General features: G+C 44.8%; 1 protein-coding gene across 1 annotated transcript in view; it reads left to right on the top strand.

Moving 5' to 3' along the window:
• Positions 1-16,440, top strand: part of CSGALNACT1 (chondroitin sulfate N-acetylgalactosaminyltransferase 1) — a 126,673-nt gene that overhangs the window by 47,023 nt on the left and 63,210 nt on the right. Inside the window, exon 2 of the mRNA XM_088448275.1 lies at positions 12,393-12,609. Coding sequence (XP_088304401.1) covers positions 12,393-12,609 — 217 coding nt within the window. The remainder of the gene's footprint in view (positions 1-12,392; positions 12,610-16,440) is intronic.

Here is a 16,440-nt window from a genome sequence, read left to right as displayed (position 1 = left end):
ACTAAGAGAGACATTGTGCACAAATTAATTAGCAACCAGCTGGTGAGCATATGAGTATAAACTTTGTTTCTCTTTTTATATATTATATTGGAAAACATTTACATGTTGAGTTATCCTATAATATTTAGGTAATACAGCATTTGGATATATTGAGCATTGTAGTGAATATTTCAGCATTTTTTATACATTAATCAGAGTACTGTGAAGAAATACTATAATACTAAAGAAAGCCTGTTTTGTCAATCAAACATATTATTATTTGATACAATATTTGTGACACTTGCGCAGTTCATTGGGGTTTTTTTTATTCCATGTGGTTATTCTAAGCCAGGGGAGTAACTGGCTGTATGAACTAGCAGCAGTGTTGAACGAATTGATGTTCAGTATACTTATAATTAATTATCTACCTAAGTAGCACCAGGATACCAGCTTCTAGTGTTCTACTGAGAAGCTGCTTTTTCTTCTTTTTTGCTTCTGCATTATTGGGGGCACAGTATAAGGGGCACTACTAGGGCACTGCATAAGGGGCACTACTAGGGACACAATATAAGGGGCACTACTAGGGACATTACTGGGGACATAACATAAGGGGCACTACTAGGGACATTACTGGGGACACAACATAAGGGGCACTACTAGGGACATTACTGGGGGCTCTGCATAAGGGGCACTACTAGGGCTTTACTGGGGACACAACATAAGGGGCACTACTAGGGACATTACTGGGGGCTCTGCATAAGGGGCACTGCATCCATTACTAGGGCTCTGCATAAGGGACATTACTGGGGCTCTGCATAAGGGGCATTACAGGGGACACAACATAAGGGGCACTACTAGGGACATTACTGGGGGCACAACATAAGGGGCATTACTGGGGCACTGCATAATGGGCAATCTCTTTTGCACCTACAGTACCTGAAATATTTGAATGTTGTAAACTAGTAAAGGGATCTGGCTTATGCTGGGTCATCCCGGTTCTCCAGCCCTCCCCATTCCATCCTTGCTGAGTACTCGCCCCATTCCTGGCACCCACAGAGTGTTTCTCCTCCAAGGTCTGTGTCGTTACCGCAGTGGTAGCCGTTGGCTCCTGAGGTGTGCGCCTCAGCTCCCGCTGCGCATGTCGAGACAGAACAGACCCCCTACCCTCCAACATGACCCCTTCCACCCGGTACAAAATGCTCTGCACCTGGACTTCCCACCTAATTAATGATTGCAGCCACCAGTGTTGAGCTAGTTAATAGATGAGAGAGGTGATTATACACAGGTGGCTGCAATCATCAATTAAGAACGAAGTCCAAAAGCAGAGCATTTTGTACCGGGTGGAAGGGGTCATGTTGCAGGGTCTGCAGACCTTAGCATGTCATTATTGTTGCATTTCACACCAAAAATGTCTGTGGCTTATGTTAATCGTTACATGCTTCAAACATGCTAGAATGTATGAACAATAAAATCTACTTATAGACATGTTATATCCAAATGATAGGTCCAGTTAATTACTGTATACTATATGATATTTTTGATATTTTGCCTTTCACATCTTCATTGTATCAAGCCATGTAAAGGAAATGTATGCACAGATGTGAGCTACAGAAACTTTGTTTATGAAACCCTCAGTTCTCTTCCTTTGTATTTATGTATTTAATAAACTATTTTGCCTTACTCTCCAAATATATATATATATATATATATATATTATTTTTTTTTTAAATCTTTTATATTGAATGCTGAAAAAGAGCATACAAAAATAATCAACCAATATAGACAGTAATATGTATCTAACATTGACAAGACATTATATGTACAAAACCATCATAAAAGATACATAAATTGCCTAATATACAATAATAAAAAGAAAAAGGCAAGGGAAAAAAGGGGTGGGGGTGGGGAATGCATAGTCAAATAATAAGAACAATACTAGAGTGCTGACACAAATAATTAATGTTAAATATACAATTTGGTGACCTAAGACAAATTACAGTATACAGTAGATACCAGGTGGTAATTTCAAATACCTGTAAATTTTTTGTTAGAACAGAGGAATCAAGTGACTCAACGAATGGGCCCCATTTCTTATAAAAAGAAACCACTCCAGTTTCTAAAGCTGGGAAAAGAGCTTGTCGTCATAATAAAGTGTTTTGAGCAACAGGGATTTAACCATTTCCAAAAAGTGGGGGGACAGTCGAAGTATAAGTACAAAGAATATCCTTTTTGGCAATTGTAACAATTACGGTCAAAAGGGGGATTATTAAATTTTTATTTAACCCAAGTTCCCATTCTGAAAAGTTTGCACAGAGCAGAGCTGCAGGATCTATTTGAAGCCACAAATGAAATATAACATTAATATAATTCACAACCTTACCCCAAAACTTGCGTATTTAGGACACAGCCAGAACTTATGGAAAAAGGTCGCATTTGGGCGTTTACATTTTTGACAGTTTCCCGACTCCCCCTATATAATATTGCTCCTTCGTGCAATGTGAAATGTAAGCACGGTTAACAGTTTTTATATGAACTTCCTGCAGCCAGGCACAACGCAAATATCTCAGTGTGGAATCATAATGAAATAACAGAGCATCTGAGGAATTAATAAAGAGAATATCACGTTCCCAGGCAGTCACTGTTGGCTTCCAGACTTTGACAGGGCTACGTTTCACCAATTCTGAGCTGAGATATTTAGTTTTATACGGATGCAATATAAGAAAGGATATTAAAGAATGAATGGGATCAGGAGAAACCAATTCTGACAATTGCTGCATAACAGATTTAGCATAATGGGAAACTTGCAAATACATGAAAAATTGTTTGTGTGGTATTTGATATTTATCATGGAGAACACTAAACGAGAGAATCACACCACCGAGATCAAATGCATCTCTATTAGAAATGCCTTTATCTCTTCACTGAAGAAAAGTCAGATTATCTGGTCCCCACAGAAGAAGAAATTTAGATACGGTATAAGGCAGAGACAATTTAGAACAAATGGATTTCCACATCAAATAAATATCATGAAAAACAACATTATGATAGATATGGGGAGGAATAAGCCTTTTAGGTGTGTGAAGCAATGCAGCTCTAGAGAAAGAAACAAACAAAGCTGATTCTGAAGGGGAATGCGTATATACATCTCTGTCTGATAACCAGTCATGAAAATATCTAGAAAACACTGCCTTAGTAAGTAAATTGATATCTGGGAGACCCACCCCGCCTCTATCCCTGGGCAGCCGCATTTTAGCAACAGCTATCCGTAGGTGTCCACCCCTCCATAAAAAGCTAGAAAAAATCTTCATACAGAATTTAATATCTGTTGAGGAGAGAGCATTGGGTATCATTTGAATCGGGTATGACAATTTAGGGAAGACCACACTTTTGATGCCAACTGTCCCATCAGGGATAGGGGGAGCAATTTCCAGGCCTCCAGCATTTTGGCTATCTGTGCAAGGACAGGAGAAAAATGGAACCGATATAGTGAAGCCAATGACAAAGGGATAGTGATTCCTAAATAATTAAAATGTGCAGTAGTAATACGAAAATGACTGTAAGCAGGATCTCGCAAACCATTATCACTAATACCACAGTAATAATTCTGAGTTATGGAGGTTAATTCTGTAACCTACAAAATAACTAAAAGAGGACAACAGAGAGATTATGGCAGGAATAGAAGTGGTAGGGTCAGAAATAAATAATAACATGTCATCCGCAAAGAGAGATAATGTAATTTCCGCTTGTCCAATAGTAACATCTTTGAAATCAACTGAGGATAGCAGGGCCACTACCAGCGGTTCAAGAGCTATGGCAAATAGTAGGGGGGACATAGGGTATCCCTGATGATTGCCCCTTTGGACCTGAAAGGGAGATGACAGCTATTGCTGGACACCTGGGTAGAAGGAGAAAAATATACTGCCTGTAGAAGGGCAACAAATTAGGTAGCGAAGCCAAGTTGCAGCAATGTATGATAAAGGTTATCCCAAGTGACCAAGTCAAAAGCCTTCTCAGCATCCATGGATATAATGGCTTGTGGAGAAGGAGCAGGAGACATGGCAGACAACTGAATCACTGAGAGAACCTTATGAATATTGACAGTGGAGAGGCGACCCCAGATGAAACGGGTTTGGTCCGGTAGAAGGTAGAACCAATTTTAACCATTCCGAGAGTATTTTCATAAACAACTTACAGTATAGTTGACATCTAGGAGAGAATACTGTAGGTAGCAAAGTCAGGGGCAGTGACTGAGGAGGGGAAGCGAGGAGGGGGTTGACATAGGAGGGAGTTGAAGGTGGTGAAGAGATGCTGGGGATTTGAGGACTGGGAGGAGATGAGGTTCTTGAAATAGGACTGTTTAGAGAGGGAAAGGGCAGCACTGTAGGATGAGAGCATAAATTTGAAGTGGAGAAAATCTGCCTTAGAATGTGATCTTCTCCACTGTCACTCGGCGGTTCTTAAACACTTTTGCAGATATCTGGTGCATTTGGAATGCCAAGGTTGTAGTGTGGATCTGCAAGGGTAAGTAGTGATTGCCGGAGCAACAGAGTCCAGAGCAGAAGTAAGGGAGGCATTGTATAGGGAAGCAGCTTGTTCAGGGCAGGAGAGAGAGAGGATAGGAAAGAGAAGCGAGTCAAGCAGGGAAGATGAAGAAACGGCATTGATAGCCTAAATGTTACGCTTAGTGATGGTGGCCTTAGGCGGTAGAGGAGAGGAAGGAGAGAGAGATAGGTGAAAAGAGAGAAGGTGATGGTCAGAGAGGGGGAATGGGGAGTTGGAATAATCAGAAATATTACAACGGTGAGTGAAGACTAGATCAAGTGAGTGCCCACTCACATGTGAGGGTGAGGAGGTCCATTGGGAGAGACCAAATAAAGATGTGAGGGTAAGGAGTTTGGAGGGAGAGGATTCTGTGGGGATATCAATGGGAATATTGAAGTCACCAAGGATAATGGAGGGGAGGTCAGAGGAGAAAAAGTGAGGGAACCAGGAAGCAAAGTTGTCAAGTAACTTAGAGGGAGGGCCAGGGGGACGGTAAATGACAGCTACTCGCAGGTGTACTGGTTGGAAGAGGCGTATAGCATGAATCTCAAATGTAGAGAATGTAAGGGATGGTTCACAGGGTAGGAGTTGGTAGGAGTAACCTGGGGATAGAAGGATCCACCCACACCACCACCATGGCGACCCTCGGGCCGAGGGGTGTGAGAGAAGGTGAGGCCCCCAGAAGAGAGAGCTGCAGGGGAAGTGATGTCAGAGGGTGTAATCCAGGTTTCAGTAATGGCTAGGAGATGCAAGTTTTTGGAAATGAAAATGTGGGAACCAGTTTATTACAGACTGATCTGGCATTCCAGAGGGCACAAGATAGAGGGACAGTGTTTATGGGAGAGATGTGAATGAGATTATCAGGGTTGCTGTGACGAGAAGGTGAGATTAATTTGGGTGACCGAGATGAATGTAGTGGAGAGATTGTGTGGGCAACAGTGTTGGGAAGGGAACCTGAAGGTGGTGGGCAGGGAGCGAGTTTAATGAGATGTGGGTGGAGGTGGGATGGCATGGCATGGAGAGGAGGCTTGGAGGAAGGATTAGCGGTGGGGTAGTAGGAACCAGGTAGGGGTAGAAGAGAACGAATGTGGAGTAATGGGAGTGGAGAGGGAGGAAGACAGACAGAGGAGGGGAGATAAAGGAAGTAGGAGGTGGAGGAGATAAGGGGGAAATGATAAAGGTGGAAGAAGGGAGCAAAGCAGAGGATCAGCTAGACACTGAGTGGAGGAGGAATTGGATGAAAACATGGGTTAAGTTTGGGGAGAAAATCTAGATGTAGGAATAAAGTATGATTGTGAGAGAAAGTGCAGGAGATTTGCAGAGAAGCAAGTAAAAGTACAGTGGAAGAAGGTATACCTGTGCAATGATAAAAGGTTATACTTGAGTGAAGGAAAAATGGAGATTTAGTGGGGAAGAAATTTAATATTAATCTAAACTGTATTAGAAGTCAGATGACAACTGGGCACATAATTTATCCACCCCTTACTGCACTCTTTAATTTAATTGTATCTGATTTTACTATACCACAATATTTTAATTCCGCTACAATTAAGGTATTGCCAAAACCTGGCTGTGATCCAGAACTGCCGGCTTCCTATCGACCTATACAGTACTTTACATCTAAAATTGATTCCATATGTCAGGACATCATATCCCACCAGTCCCCCTGCTCTACACCTCCTTTCCCAGATCACCCATCTCCATCCATTTCACCGACTCTGACATCCTTCTCCCCTGTGTCTGGAGAGGAAGTCATGGCTCTCATCCGGTCCTCCCCTCCTTCCACATCCCCCTTGACCCTATCCCTTCACGTCTCCTCCGCTACCTCTCTCCTTTTGCCTGTTCCCATCTTGCCCACCTCCTCAATCTCTCCCTCTCATCTGGCACTGTCCCTTGTGTATTCAAACATGCCCTTGTCTCACCCAGTCTTAAAAAAAAACCTACCCTTGATCCTAACACTCTCTCCAACCATCATCCCATCTCTCTCCTCCCTTTTGCCTCCAAGCTCCTTGAGCATATTGTTTACAACCGCCTTACCACCTTTCTTTCTTCCCACTCCCTCCTTGATCCTGTTCACTCTGGCTTCCATTTTCTCCACTTCACTGAAACTGCCCTCACAAAAGTCATCAATGACCTCCTTGCTGCCAAATCCAAGGGCAATAATTCTCTGCATATTCTCCTTGACCTCTCTGCTGCCTTCGATACTGTTGACCACCCTCTCCTGCTGAAAATCCTTCATTCCCTTGGTCTATGTGACACTGCTCTCTCCTGGCTGTCCTCCTACCTCTCTGACCGGTCTTTCTCTGTCTCTTCTCATGACTCCTCTTCCCCACCACAGCCTCTTACAGTAGGTGTTCCCCAAGGTTCCATTCTTGGACCTCTACTGTTCTCCCTCTATACGTCCTCTCTAGGTGAACTCATCAGCTCTTTTGACCTCCATTATCATCTCTATACTGATGATACTCAGATCTACCTTTCCTCCCCTGACCTCCCACCCTCTCTCCTCACTCATATCTCCAACTGTCTCTCTGCTATTTCTTCCTGGATGTCCCAGCGATTTCTTAAACTTAATATGTCTAAGACTGAGCTGATCATTTTCCCACCCTCCAACATAACCTCACTTCCCACTATTTCTTTAACAATTGATGGCACAACTATCTCTTCTAGCCCCAAAGTGCGCTGTCTTGGAGTTATCCCGGACTCCTCCCTCTCCTATAAACTACAAATCCAGAGCCTCTCACAGTCCTGTCATTTCCATCTCAAAAATATTTCTAAGATTAGACCTTTTCTTGCCCAGGATACAACCAAAACCCTCATACACTCACTGGTCATATCCAGATTGGACTACTGTAACCTCCTCCTATCTGGCCTCCCCAACTCCCATTTCTCTCCTCTCCAGTCTGTCCTCAATGCTGCTGCTTGACTCATCTTCCTCTCCAAATGCTCTACATCTGCCTCCCCTCTCCTACAAGCCCTCCACTGGATCCCCTTCCCTTTTAGAACCCAATTCAAGGTTCTCACACTCTCTTACAAAGCCCTCACCCATTCCTCTCCCATTTACATCTCTGACCTCATCTCCTTCCACTCTCCTGTCCGCCCCCTTCGCTCAACTAATGTACGCCGCCTCTCATGCCAACTGATTACTTCCTCCCACTCACGCCTCCAAGATTTTGCCCGTGCTGCTCCTGACCTTTGGAACTCTCTCCCTCTCCCTATCAGACTGTTCACCTCTTTACAATCCTTCAAACGGGCTCTCAAGACCCACTACTTCATAAAAGCCTCCCAGCTCCCATCCTAACTTGCTGCAACATGCTCCTTCCTCCCTGTTTTCCCCATCTGTGTCACACCTGTTTGTCTGCCCCTCCCCTTTAGAATGTAAGCTCTTACGAGCAGGGCCTCTACCCTCTTGTGCTTCTCCTTACTTTACTTTCATCTACTTCTTACGGCCCACCAAAGCACCTAACACTTGGTTGCTTAAGCTCTGTTGCATATCTTGGTGTTATGGTCACTAATGTAGCAATGTATATTATCCATGTCCTTGTCCTATATTGTACTGTAAGTCATTTGTCAAATTATTTGTTTATGTACTTTGTAAGGTGCTGCGGATCACTTGTGGAGCCACATAAATAAAGGATAATAATAATAATAATAATAATAATAATAATAATAATAATAATAATAATAATAAATATCTTTAGTAAGAATCTTAAAGAATTCTCCCGAAAAGCCATCTGGGCCTGGGGCCTTCAAGGGTTTCAACTTTTTAATGGCATCGCTACCCTCCTCAGATGAAATAGGAGCCAACAACATATCAATATGCTCCGCAGAAATCGAGGGTAACAACACAGAATATCAATTGCAGATTTCTGTTGTAAATTTATCGAGGGCTGGGAATATAGATCTGCATAGAAATCTCTGAGGAGATTAATAATATCCTGACCTTTCTGAATGTTGGCACCATTGGGAACCCGAAGGTGCCAGCCAATCAGCTCCCAACTGTAATTTTTCAAACACAGCCTGTGAGTTGGCAGTTGGGAGCTGATTGGCTGGCACCTTATCAGTTTTCACTCTGTCTCCCAACACTGCTTAGTAAATAGACCCCCTTAGCGCTTGCCAGTAAAGCGCAGGGGAGTTAACATGATCAACATTGTTTTGTGCAAAATCCCGCCATTTCGCCTCTAACATATTTTGGAATTTAACCGAATTCGCTAAATAGGAGGGGAATCTCCACGGCCTGTAGGAACTGTCATCAATAACTTGGATCGGAGAAAACCATATCAGAGCATGATCAGATAAACCTATAGGTTCAATATGTGAGTCATCAACCCTGGATACCAATTTATCTGCCACGTGTTGTCATGATCAGGGCTGATATGCTGCCGAGATCGCGGTTCTTACCACTCTGGGCGCTCTGGCACAGGGCTTCCGGCGGTGGTGCAGGGTCCTGGAGAGTGGCGCTGGGCACAGTGAGCCTCCGCAGACTAAGGGCTTTCATCTGGAGGCAGGTGAGAGGGGGTGAGACTGGCAGCGCTTCTGCGCTGTAGACTGCTGGGCGCGGCCATCTTGGATTCTGGTCAGATGTCTGGTTTGGGCCAATCCGGTCACAGCCTGGGCTGGGAGTGCTAGCAGCCAATCCTGCACTACCTGAGGGTACTAAAGGGCTGTCAAGAAGTCCTTTAGTTGCCAGTGCAACGTCTATCACAACGTATGCTGTGAGCTAGTTCTCTGTGCTCCCTAGCTCCTTAAAGTGCTGTAGCTCCAGTGTGTTTCAAACAGTTTCACCTCTTAAGCTTGGTGTGGTCCGGCTCCTGTTTACGACTCGCCTCCTGTACCTACAACCTGCTGTTTGTCCTGCCAACCCCGGTCCACTGGGTACCTCCAGCGTCTCACCAGCTTCACCTCACCCTATGTGTGTACCTGAGTTACCTCCTCATTCATGAGTCATACCCCTCTAAGACCAACTGCTTTCCAGTACCAACAAACAAGCCCTCACTCGCCATCCGACTCCACTCTGGATCCAGGTGCACGCCAAGCCGTGACACGAATAGGTAATCAATACGTGACAAAGTGGAGTGAGCCGTAGATAAACCTGTATATTCCCTTTCTGTAGGGTAAAATGTCCTCCAAACATCAACTGACTGATTATCAGAGGCTAATCGAGGAATACCAAATGAAGGGAGGCTGCGAAGTCTAGTGGGAAGACGTTGACGCATATAATTGAGGCAACCAAATTAAAATCACCTCCCACTATCAGGGATGAGTCTACAAAGGGGCTAAGTTTAGCTAATAAAGATTGAAAAAAGCATTTAGATTAAGTATTAGGTGTGTATAAATTACAAAATGTAAATTTATTCCCCTGGATAGTAACCTCCGATATAGCATACCTTCCAGCCGTATCAACTATGGATCTATGTAATTGTGGAGCCCTATGTTTTTTAACTAGCATGACCACCCCACGCTTCTTAGAGGTACAGTATAAGCAGCAAACGATAAAACAGAGTAACCGAAAATATTTAACTTCAGGATCTCAGGTTGCAATAAATGCATCTCTTGCAACATTACCACATCTATGTCTAACTTACGTATATATGTAAAACTTTTTTTCCTCTTTATAGGGCAGTTTATACCCCCAACATTCCAGGAACATATTTTTGAAGGAGCCATATCATAGTAAAATTAGAAACAGTAGGGAAGACAGCAATTCCTGATGGTAATAATGATCTATAGTAACCTATAGCCATCTATATCCACAATAATATGCGAAAATTAGACCACTGAATCGCAACAATTGCACAAGTCCACCAAATGACCAACGAAGGGACATTGCCCGACACTATAGCATCGGGCAAATAACGGGCATAAAAGGGGAAGGGAAAAAACATGTCATGGGGAGGTAAGGGGCAAAACAAAAATAAAAAATGGGGAGAGAAAATGTAAACAATAAACTAATTTGGATCAGGAACAAAGTATCCTCACCAACCATCGAGTTATACTTCAAACAACCAATCAAATAGAAAAATTGAGAAGAGAGGAGTAACCTCACTAAAGGAGGGGGTGAGAAAACCCCTAAAATATAACGGAGAGAGAAGGGCTCCAGTGAGCCGCAGCATATCATGAACATCTCACACATATTAGTTAGCACTTAAAACAATCATATAAAAAATATGCATAGTGGAATGTATATAAACTTAAAATAGTCGAAACAACACCATCACCAGTGGTGTAAATAAAAAATGAATACAGAAATCAGCAATACGGAGATATTACAAAAATATAATAAACGGCCCGAAGTCAGGGATGTAACTTTGGCTATAGCAGAGCTGGTCCAGACAGCAGCCATATCCGTTATGGGCATGGCTGGAAGTCTCCAAATATATATTTTATAAACCTTCATTCCTTCTTCTCTTCCATTATGCAGTTACCTAACGCCCTGATACAGTGATGGACTGGGGCTGTATATCAGCCCTGGCAGTCCGCCCTGCACTTCCGTGTAGAGGGGGGCGTGGCAAATGTAAGGGGGCATGCCGCGAGTCACAGGGGCTGGCCTCGCGGCACGCCCCTGTCTCTTCGGCCAGCACAGCCGCCGCCGGCCCATACACGCCTCCGCCCCTTCCGGCTCCGTGAAATCTTAATGATTTCGGAGCCGTTGGATGGAGGGCGGGGGTCTTTTCCTTCACCCCTCCTCGAGCCGGTCCTTAGGCCATCGGCCCTTCTGGCAAATGCCAGAAGTGCCCGATGGCCAGTCCGGCCCTGCCTTGATACATTCCTTTGCTGAAAGAACTGAACTATTACTTCTCATTTATGAATTTACCAAGCCATTGATCCCAATTATACAGTACCCATGCATCTAGAAGTATTTATTGGAAACTGAAATTGGCATAAACCTATGAGATGTTACCTGCTCCAAATACCTCCATTTTGGCATAAATAAATACAGGTTGATTGTCCCATATCCTAAATGCTTGGGACCAGGGGTGTTTTGGATAACGGAATATTCCGTATTTTGGAATATTTGCATACCATAATGAGATGAGACACAGCCTGCAGGTAATTTTATACAATATTTTCAATAATTTTGTGGCTCAAACAAAGTTTGTGTACATACATGAAATTAATTTATGTTTCATATACACCTTATACACACAGCCTGAAGGTAATTTTATACATTATTTTTAATAATTTGTGCCTTAGACAAATTTTTTGTACATGGAACCAACAAAAATCAAAGGTTTCATTATCGCAGTCATGCCAAAAAAATTCCATATTTCGGAATATTCCGGAATATTTCGATATGGGAGACTCAACCTGTACTTTAGGAATATATCTACCTTTGTCAGACTATTTACTCTCACAAATTTCCACCATTGGACTATTGATCTTGTCCTAGAGAGATAGATCTCAAGAACATGGGTATTCTATGTAAATTCATCTGGTGAACCTGCGCCCAAGAGGTTACCCCTTTTTTAACATTGTTACCTCCAAGGAGATTCTGTATTCCCCTTACAATTAACAGTGGCAGCAATATGGACTAGAGTACCTCAATTTAAAGGAGTGATGCGGCCCTTACCTTCTACCAAGACAATACTAACACTGTCAGCCCAGCCCTTTTTATTTTCACACTCCCTTCTCAGTTGTGTATTGGCCGTGGCCAGTTGGGACTGCACTGTATTGGGGTTAGACGTTGTAGACATATGAATGTTTTTGTATGTTGCGTCACCATCTTCTCCTTATCACTCTCATGTGTCTACCGAACAACTGTACCTTGATGATTAATACACTACTATGGTTACTTTTTAGAAATGTTTTCCCCTTAATCTCTGAAAAGAGACCCTCTTTAAGTCTTACTAATATTTTATTTTGTTCATTTCTAGGTATTTATAGAACAGAACGTGATAAAGGAACATTGTATGAACTGTCTTTTAAAGGAGATAGAAGTCAAGAATTTAAGCGCATTGTTCTCTTTCGACCATTTGGACCCATTGTGAAAGTGAAGAATGAGAAGATGAACACGGCTAATGTTCTTGTGAATATCATTGTCCCTTTGGCGAAAAGAGCAGACAAGTTTCAACAGTTTATGCAGAATTTCAGGTTAGACTGTGATAAACGTTATCATTAACATATACAGCTATATAATAAATGTTATAGGCTGTATAGTGTCCACATACTCCATAGCATACTGTTTCTATTTTGGACTAACTTGAAATGAGCCAAACTGTTTATTATTCCATAATCAAATAGCTTCTGCTGTACATTTTAAACTTTGTTTACTTAAAGTATTATTTAATAATCCTTATAACAATGCTAACCACTGTGCCACCATGTAAAAATATAACTATGCAAATAACCAAACAAGACTGCGCTAATTAGAAACACACTACTACACTGTAAGATGGCAGAAATATATAACAACAGTCAGGACTTCTTATATGCAAAAATTTATAATTTTATCACATTTGATATATTTGACCACACATCACATTCGGTATATGTTCAGGAAACCGGCGGACGCAATGCCGGCTTCCCGACTGCTTAATCCTGGCGAGGGTTAAATGACAGGCGTCTAAATCTAGACGCCTGTCATGTTACCGACACTGGGCGCCGAGCGTGAACAGCCGCGGGGGGGAAGGGTTAGGTTTAGGGCTCCCAGGGGGGACTTAGGGTTAGGCACCCCCCCGGGAGGTTAGGGTCAGGCTAGGGGAAGGGGGGGTTAGGGTTAGGCACCCCCAGGGGGAGGTTAGGGTTAGTCACCCCCCCTGGGGGACTTAGGTTTAGGCAGTGGGGAAGGGGGGGTTAGGTTTAGGCACTTAGAGGGGGGATTAGGGTTAGGTACAGGGGGGGGGAGGTTAGGGTTAGGCACCCTAAAGGAGGGTTGTGACCGGATGCCTTTCGCCTAGGCCGTCCCTGGTCACGGGTTAGTGCTTTTGGACTCCCACTCACCGTCAGTGACCGCCTGTCACTAACTCCGCCCACTGCGCCGTGGGCGTTTAACGATGCTGCCACCACCAAACTCTACCATCGGCGTTTGGAACCGCTTACTAGGTACACTCAGGCTCCTGCCTTGGAACCTGGAACTGCATCTGCTGCGTATGCGTTTGATTAACTACGGACACACCTCCTGTTTGGTGTTGGCTGTTCCCACCTGATCCCTCACAATGGACCAGGTCTGCACGGTAGCTGGCAGAGGGCTTGAACTTGGAGACACGGAGCTCTTACCCAGAACAGCAGGAGAACGGAATAGCGGTTTGCGCAATTCTGTTGGTCGCAGGATTGAGGCACAATTGAAGTCAGGCAAGGTGTTTATTGCTCAAAGTCTTAAAAAAGACCCTCCCTTCCGCCTGAAGGGGAATATCAGCATACAGGATGTTACAGCAATTCTTCTCCACACAGGATTTACAAGGATGTACACATACAGGGCTCACAGGCCCTCTTTTTATGCCACTCTAATACACATTTCCACAGGGGGTAAGCCCGCCCTGTGGTTCCCAACCAATCATCATAAGTGCATGACCTGTGCATGTGCTGGCCGCATGCACATTTAACATTGTCCCTTATGGCAAGGGGGAGTGGTGACTCCCCTGTGCCTGGGCTCAACCTCTGAGCTGGGCAACGCCCACAGCTCCGCTCCGTCTGGACACAGCCTGGGAAGATAAGGATTTCCCTCCGAAAACGGACTTCCAGGAATCTGCTAAGGGACCAAGCTTGCTAGCCTTGCCTGAATCTGAGCTCCAGAGGTGGGCAAGCAGGGTCCCCGGGCACGGTTTCCTGTCCATGTAAGGGAAGCGATTTGAAGCTCCCTAAACCCACTTAGCTGGCTGCATTAGCCAGCTCCCTATGCACCCCTCCATACCACTTCCAGGCATGAGGCTGCATAGGAGGACATTTTATTCCTCTAGGGAGGAGGCTGGGGGACCCAGCAGCCCACAGAGAGCTCCGGATCCCCCTGGACCTCCACAGACCACTTTTCTTAAATTATACATTAAACATATACATTTTATGTTCTTAAATATACACCAAGCCTGTGCCCTGCATCAGGGTGTTACACACTGCAGCACTGTAGCCCAGGACCTGCTGTCCTGGCTCAGTGCTGCACAAATCATTTCAAATGCATTTATATTTATTTATTTTTTACACTGCTCAGCACTCAGCGCTGGGCTCTCTTATCCCTGCAGCCCTGGACTGCAGGGTTCAGTGCTGGGGCTCTCTCAGCGCTGGGGGTTACCAGGAGTTAAATCTCCTGAGCACCGCAGCCACAGGACTTTGGCTGCGAGCGCTCTGTACTGCCCCCACACAGCCCCGCTGTACTGGGAGCCGGCTTCTCCGGTCTCCCAGCGTGTGGCCTCTCCTCTGCACTAGGGTATCGGGAGCTAGCACTCCCGACCCCCAGCGTGTGGCTACCACAGTTCTCCCCTCGGTGCAGTGCACCGAGGGTTAAACTACTGGCCACGCAGCGTTGTGGAGTTGGGGCGCCGGGAGCGATGCTCCCGGTCCCCAGCGGTCAGCACACAGCACCACCTGGGGAGCCGGCTAGCCCGGTCCCCCTGTGTACCACCCAGCCCTGCAGTCTGGGACAATCGTGTCCCGGCTGCAGCAGTCTTCTACTGCCCTGGAGCACCGGGAGCATTGATCCCGGCCCCCGGCAGTCAGCTACAGCCCGCTGGAGTGCCGGGAGCTAAGTTCCCAGCCCCCAGCAGTCGTCATCCCGCCCTGCCCTCCGCTGCCTGGCCGCAGTAAGCAGCCGGCACGGAGGGACCAGCGGCGTCCCTGTGGAGCTGGGACGCTGGGAGTCACACTCCCGGGTCCCAGCGTGGAGCCTTCATTGACGCGCCACCGCCGGAGATGATCCCGGGCTGGGCGCCGACATACAGCCCCCACCGAGGGGTTAACACGCTGCCGCGGCCATCGGACAGGGTCCGGGTCACGGCAGCATAAAACATTAAACATTCGGCGCCTAGCGCCGGTAACATATTTAAAAGATGGCGCCTAGCGCCCATAGTTCATTTTTTAAAAATGGCGCCGCAGCACAGGGGGTTAACCCCTTCAGTGCCTCGGCAGCCATTAACCACGTGTGGCCCAGCCTCCGGCCACACGGGTTAGGGGTAGAATTAGGTTAGTTTATACTTACCTTTAGGACGATCGGGATTTCCTCCTCTGTCGGGCTGCTGCTGCCGGGATTTGAGGACCCCTGAATATCAGCACCCCAAAGTGTGTCAAGTGCACTGGAGTACTGGAATATTTTCTGGATTTAGACAGAAAAGATACGGCAAGTCGTTACTCCAATCCCACTGGTCTGTTATTTTAATCCGGATACACACACGCAGCTTTATCAGCTGTTCAAGAGCGGGAGACAGAGAGACTGCTGGTGCATCGTATCCCGGCTCAGAACGCCACTCACTTAACTCCGGATAACTTAAACGGACCCAAGCGTGGTAATTATACAGTATTTGGGATAACACTTTTTATATCAGCTCGTTATTTCTATCTTAAAAGGAATTGTATGCTTCGTTTATATTCCATTCCACACGGATTTCCACTTACCTTTGGACTCATTTCTTTATGGATCAAACACCATCCTTTTAGAGTCATATATGTATCTATTCCAGAAGGCCCTACAAAGTACTTATTAGGTCATTATTATTGCGATATCTATTTAACCGTGGATATTATTAGTTGCATTGTTATTTTTAAATGAATGTGATGTGTGGTCAAATATATCAAATGTGATAAAATTATTAATTTTTGCATATAAGAAGCCCTGACTGTTGTTATATATTTCTGCCATCTTACAGTCTAGTAGTGTGTTTCTAATTAGCACAGTCTTGTTTGGTTATTTGCATTTTTGTTTTTACTAGGGAATCACAATCCCTGGAGTTTAGAATTGCAGCTGATTTTTATATTACTGTACCTCCACTTGCAAAGTGG

Source organism: Taudactylus pleione, unplaced genomic scaffold (assembly GCF_031769625.1).
Source record: "Taudactylus pleione unplaced genomic scaffold, aTauple2 ptg000454l, whole genome shotgun sequence".
In the NCBI taxonomy this organism is placed as follows: Eukaryota; Metazoa; Chordata; class Amphibia; order Anura; family Myobatrachidae; genus Taudactylus; species Taudactylus pleione.
This window is presented reverse-complemented; position numbering and strand designations above follow the sequence as displayed.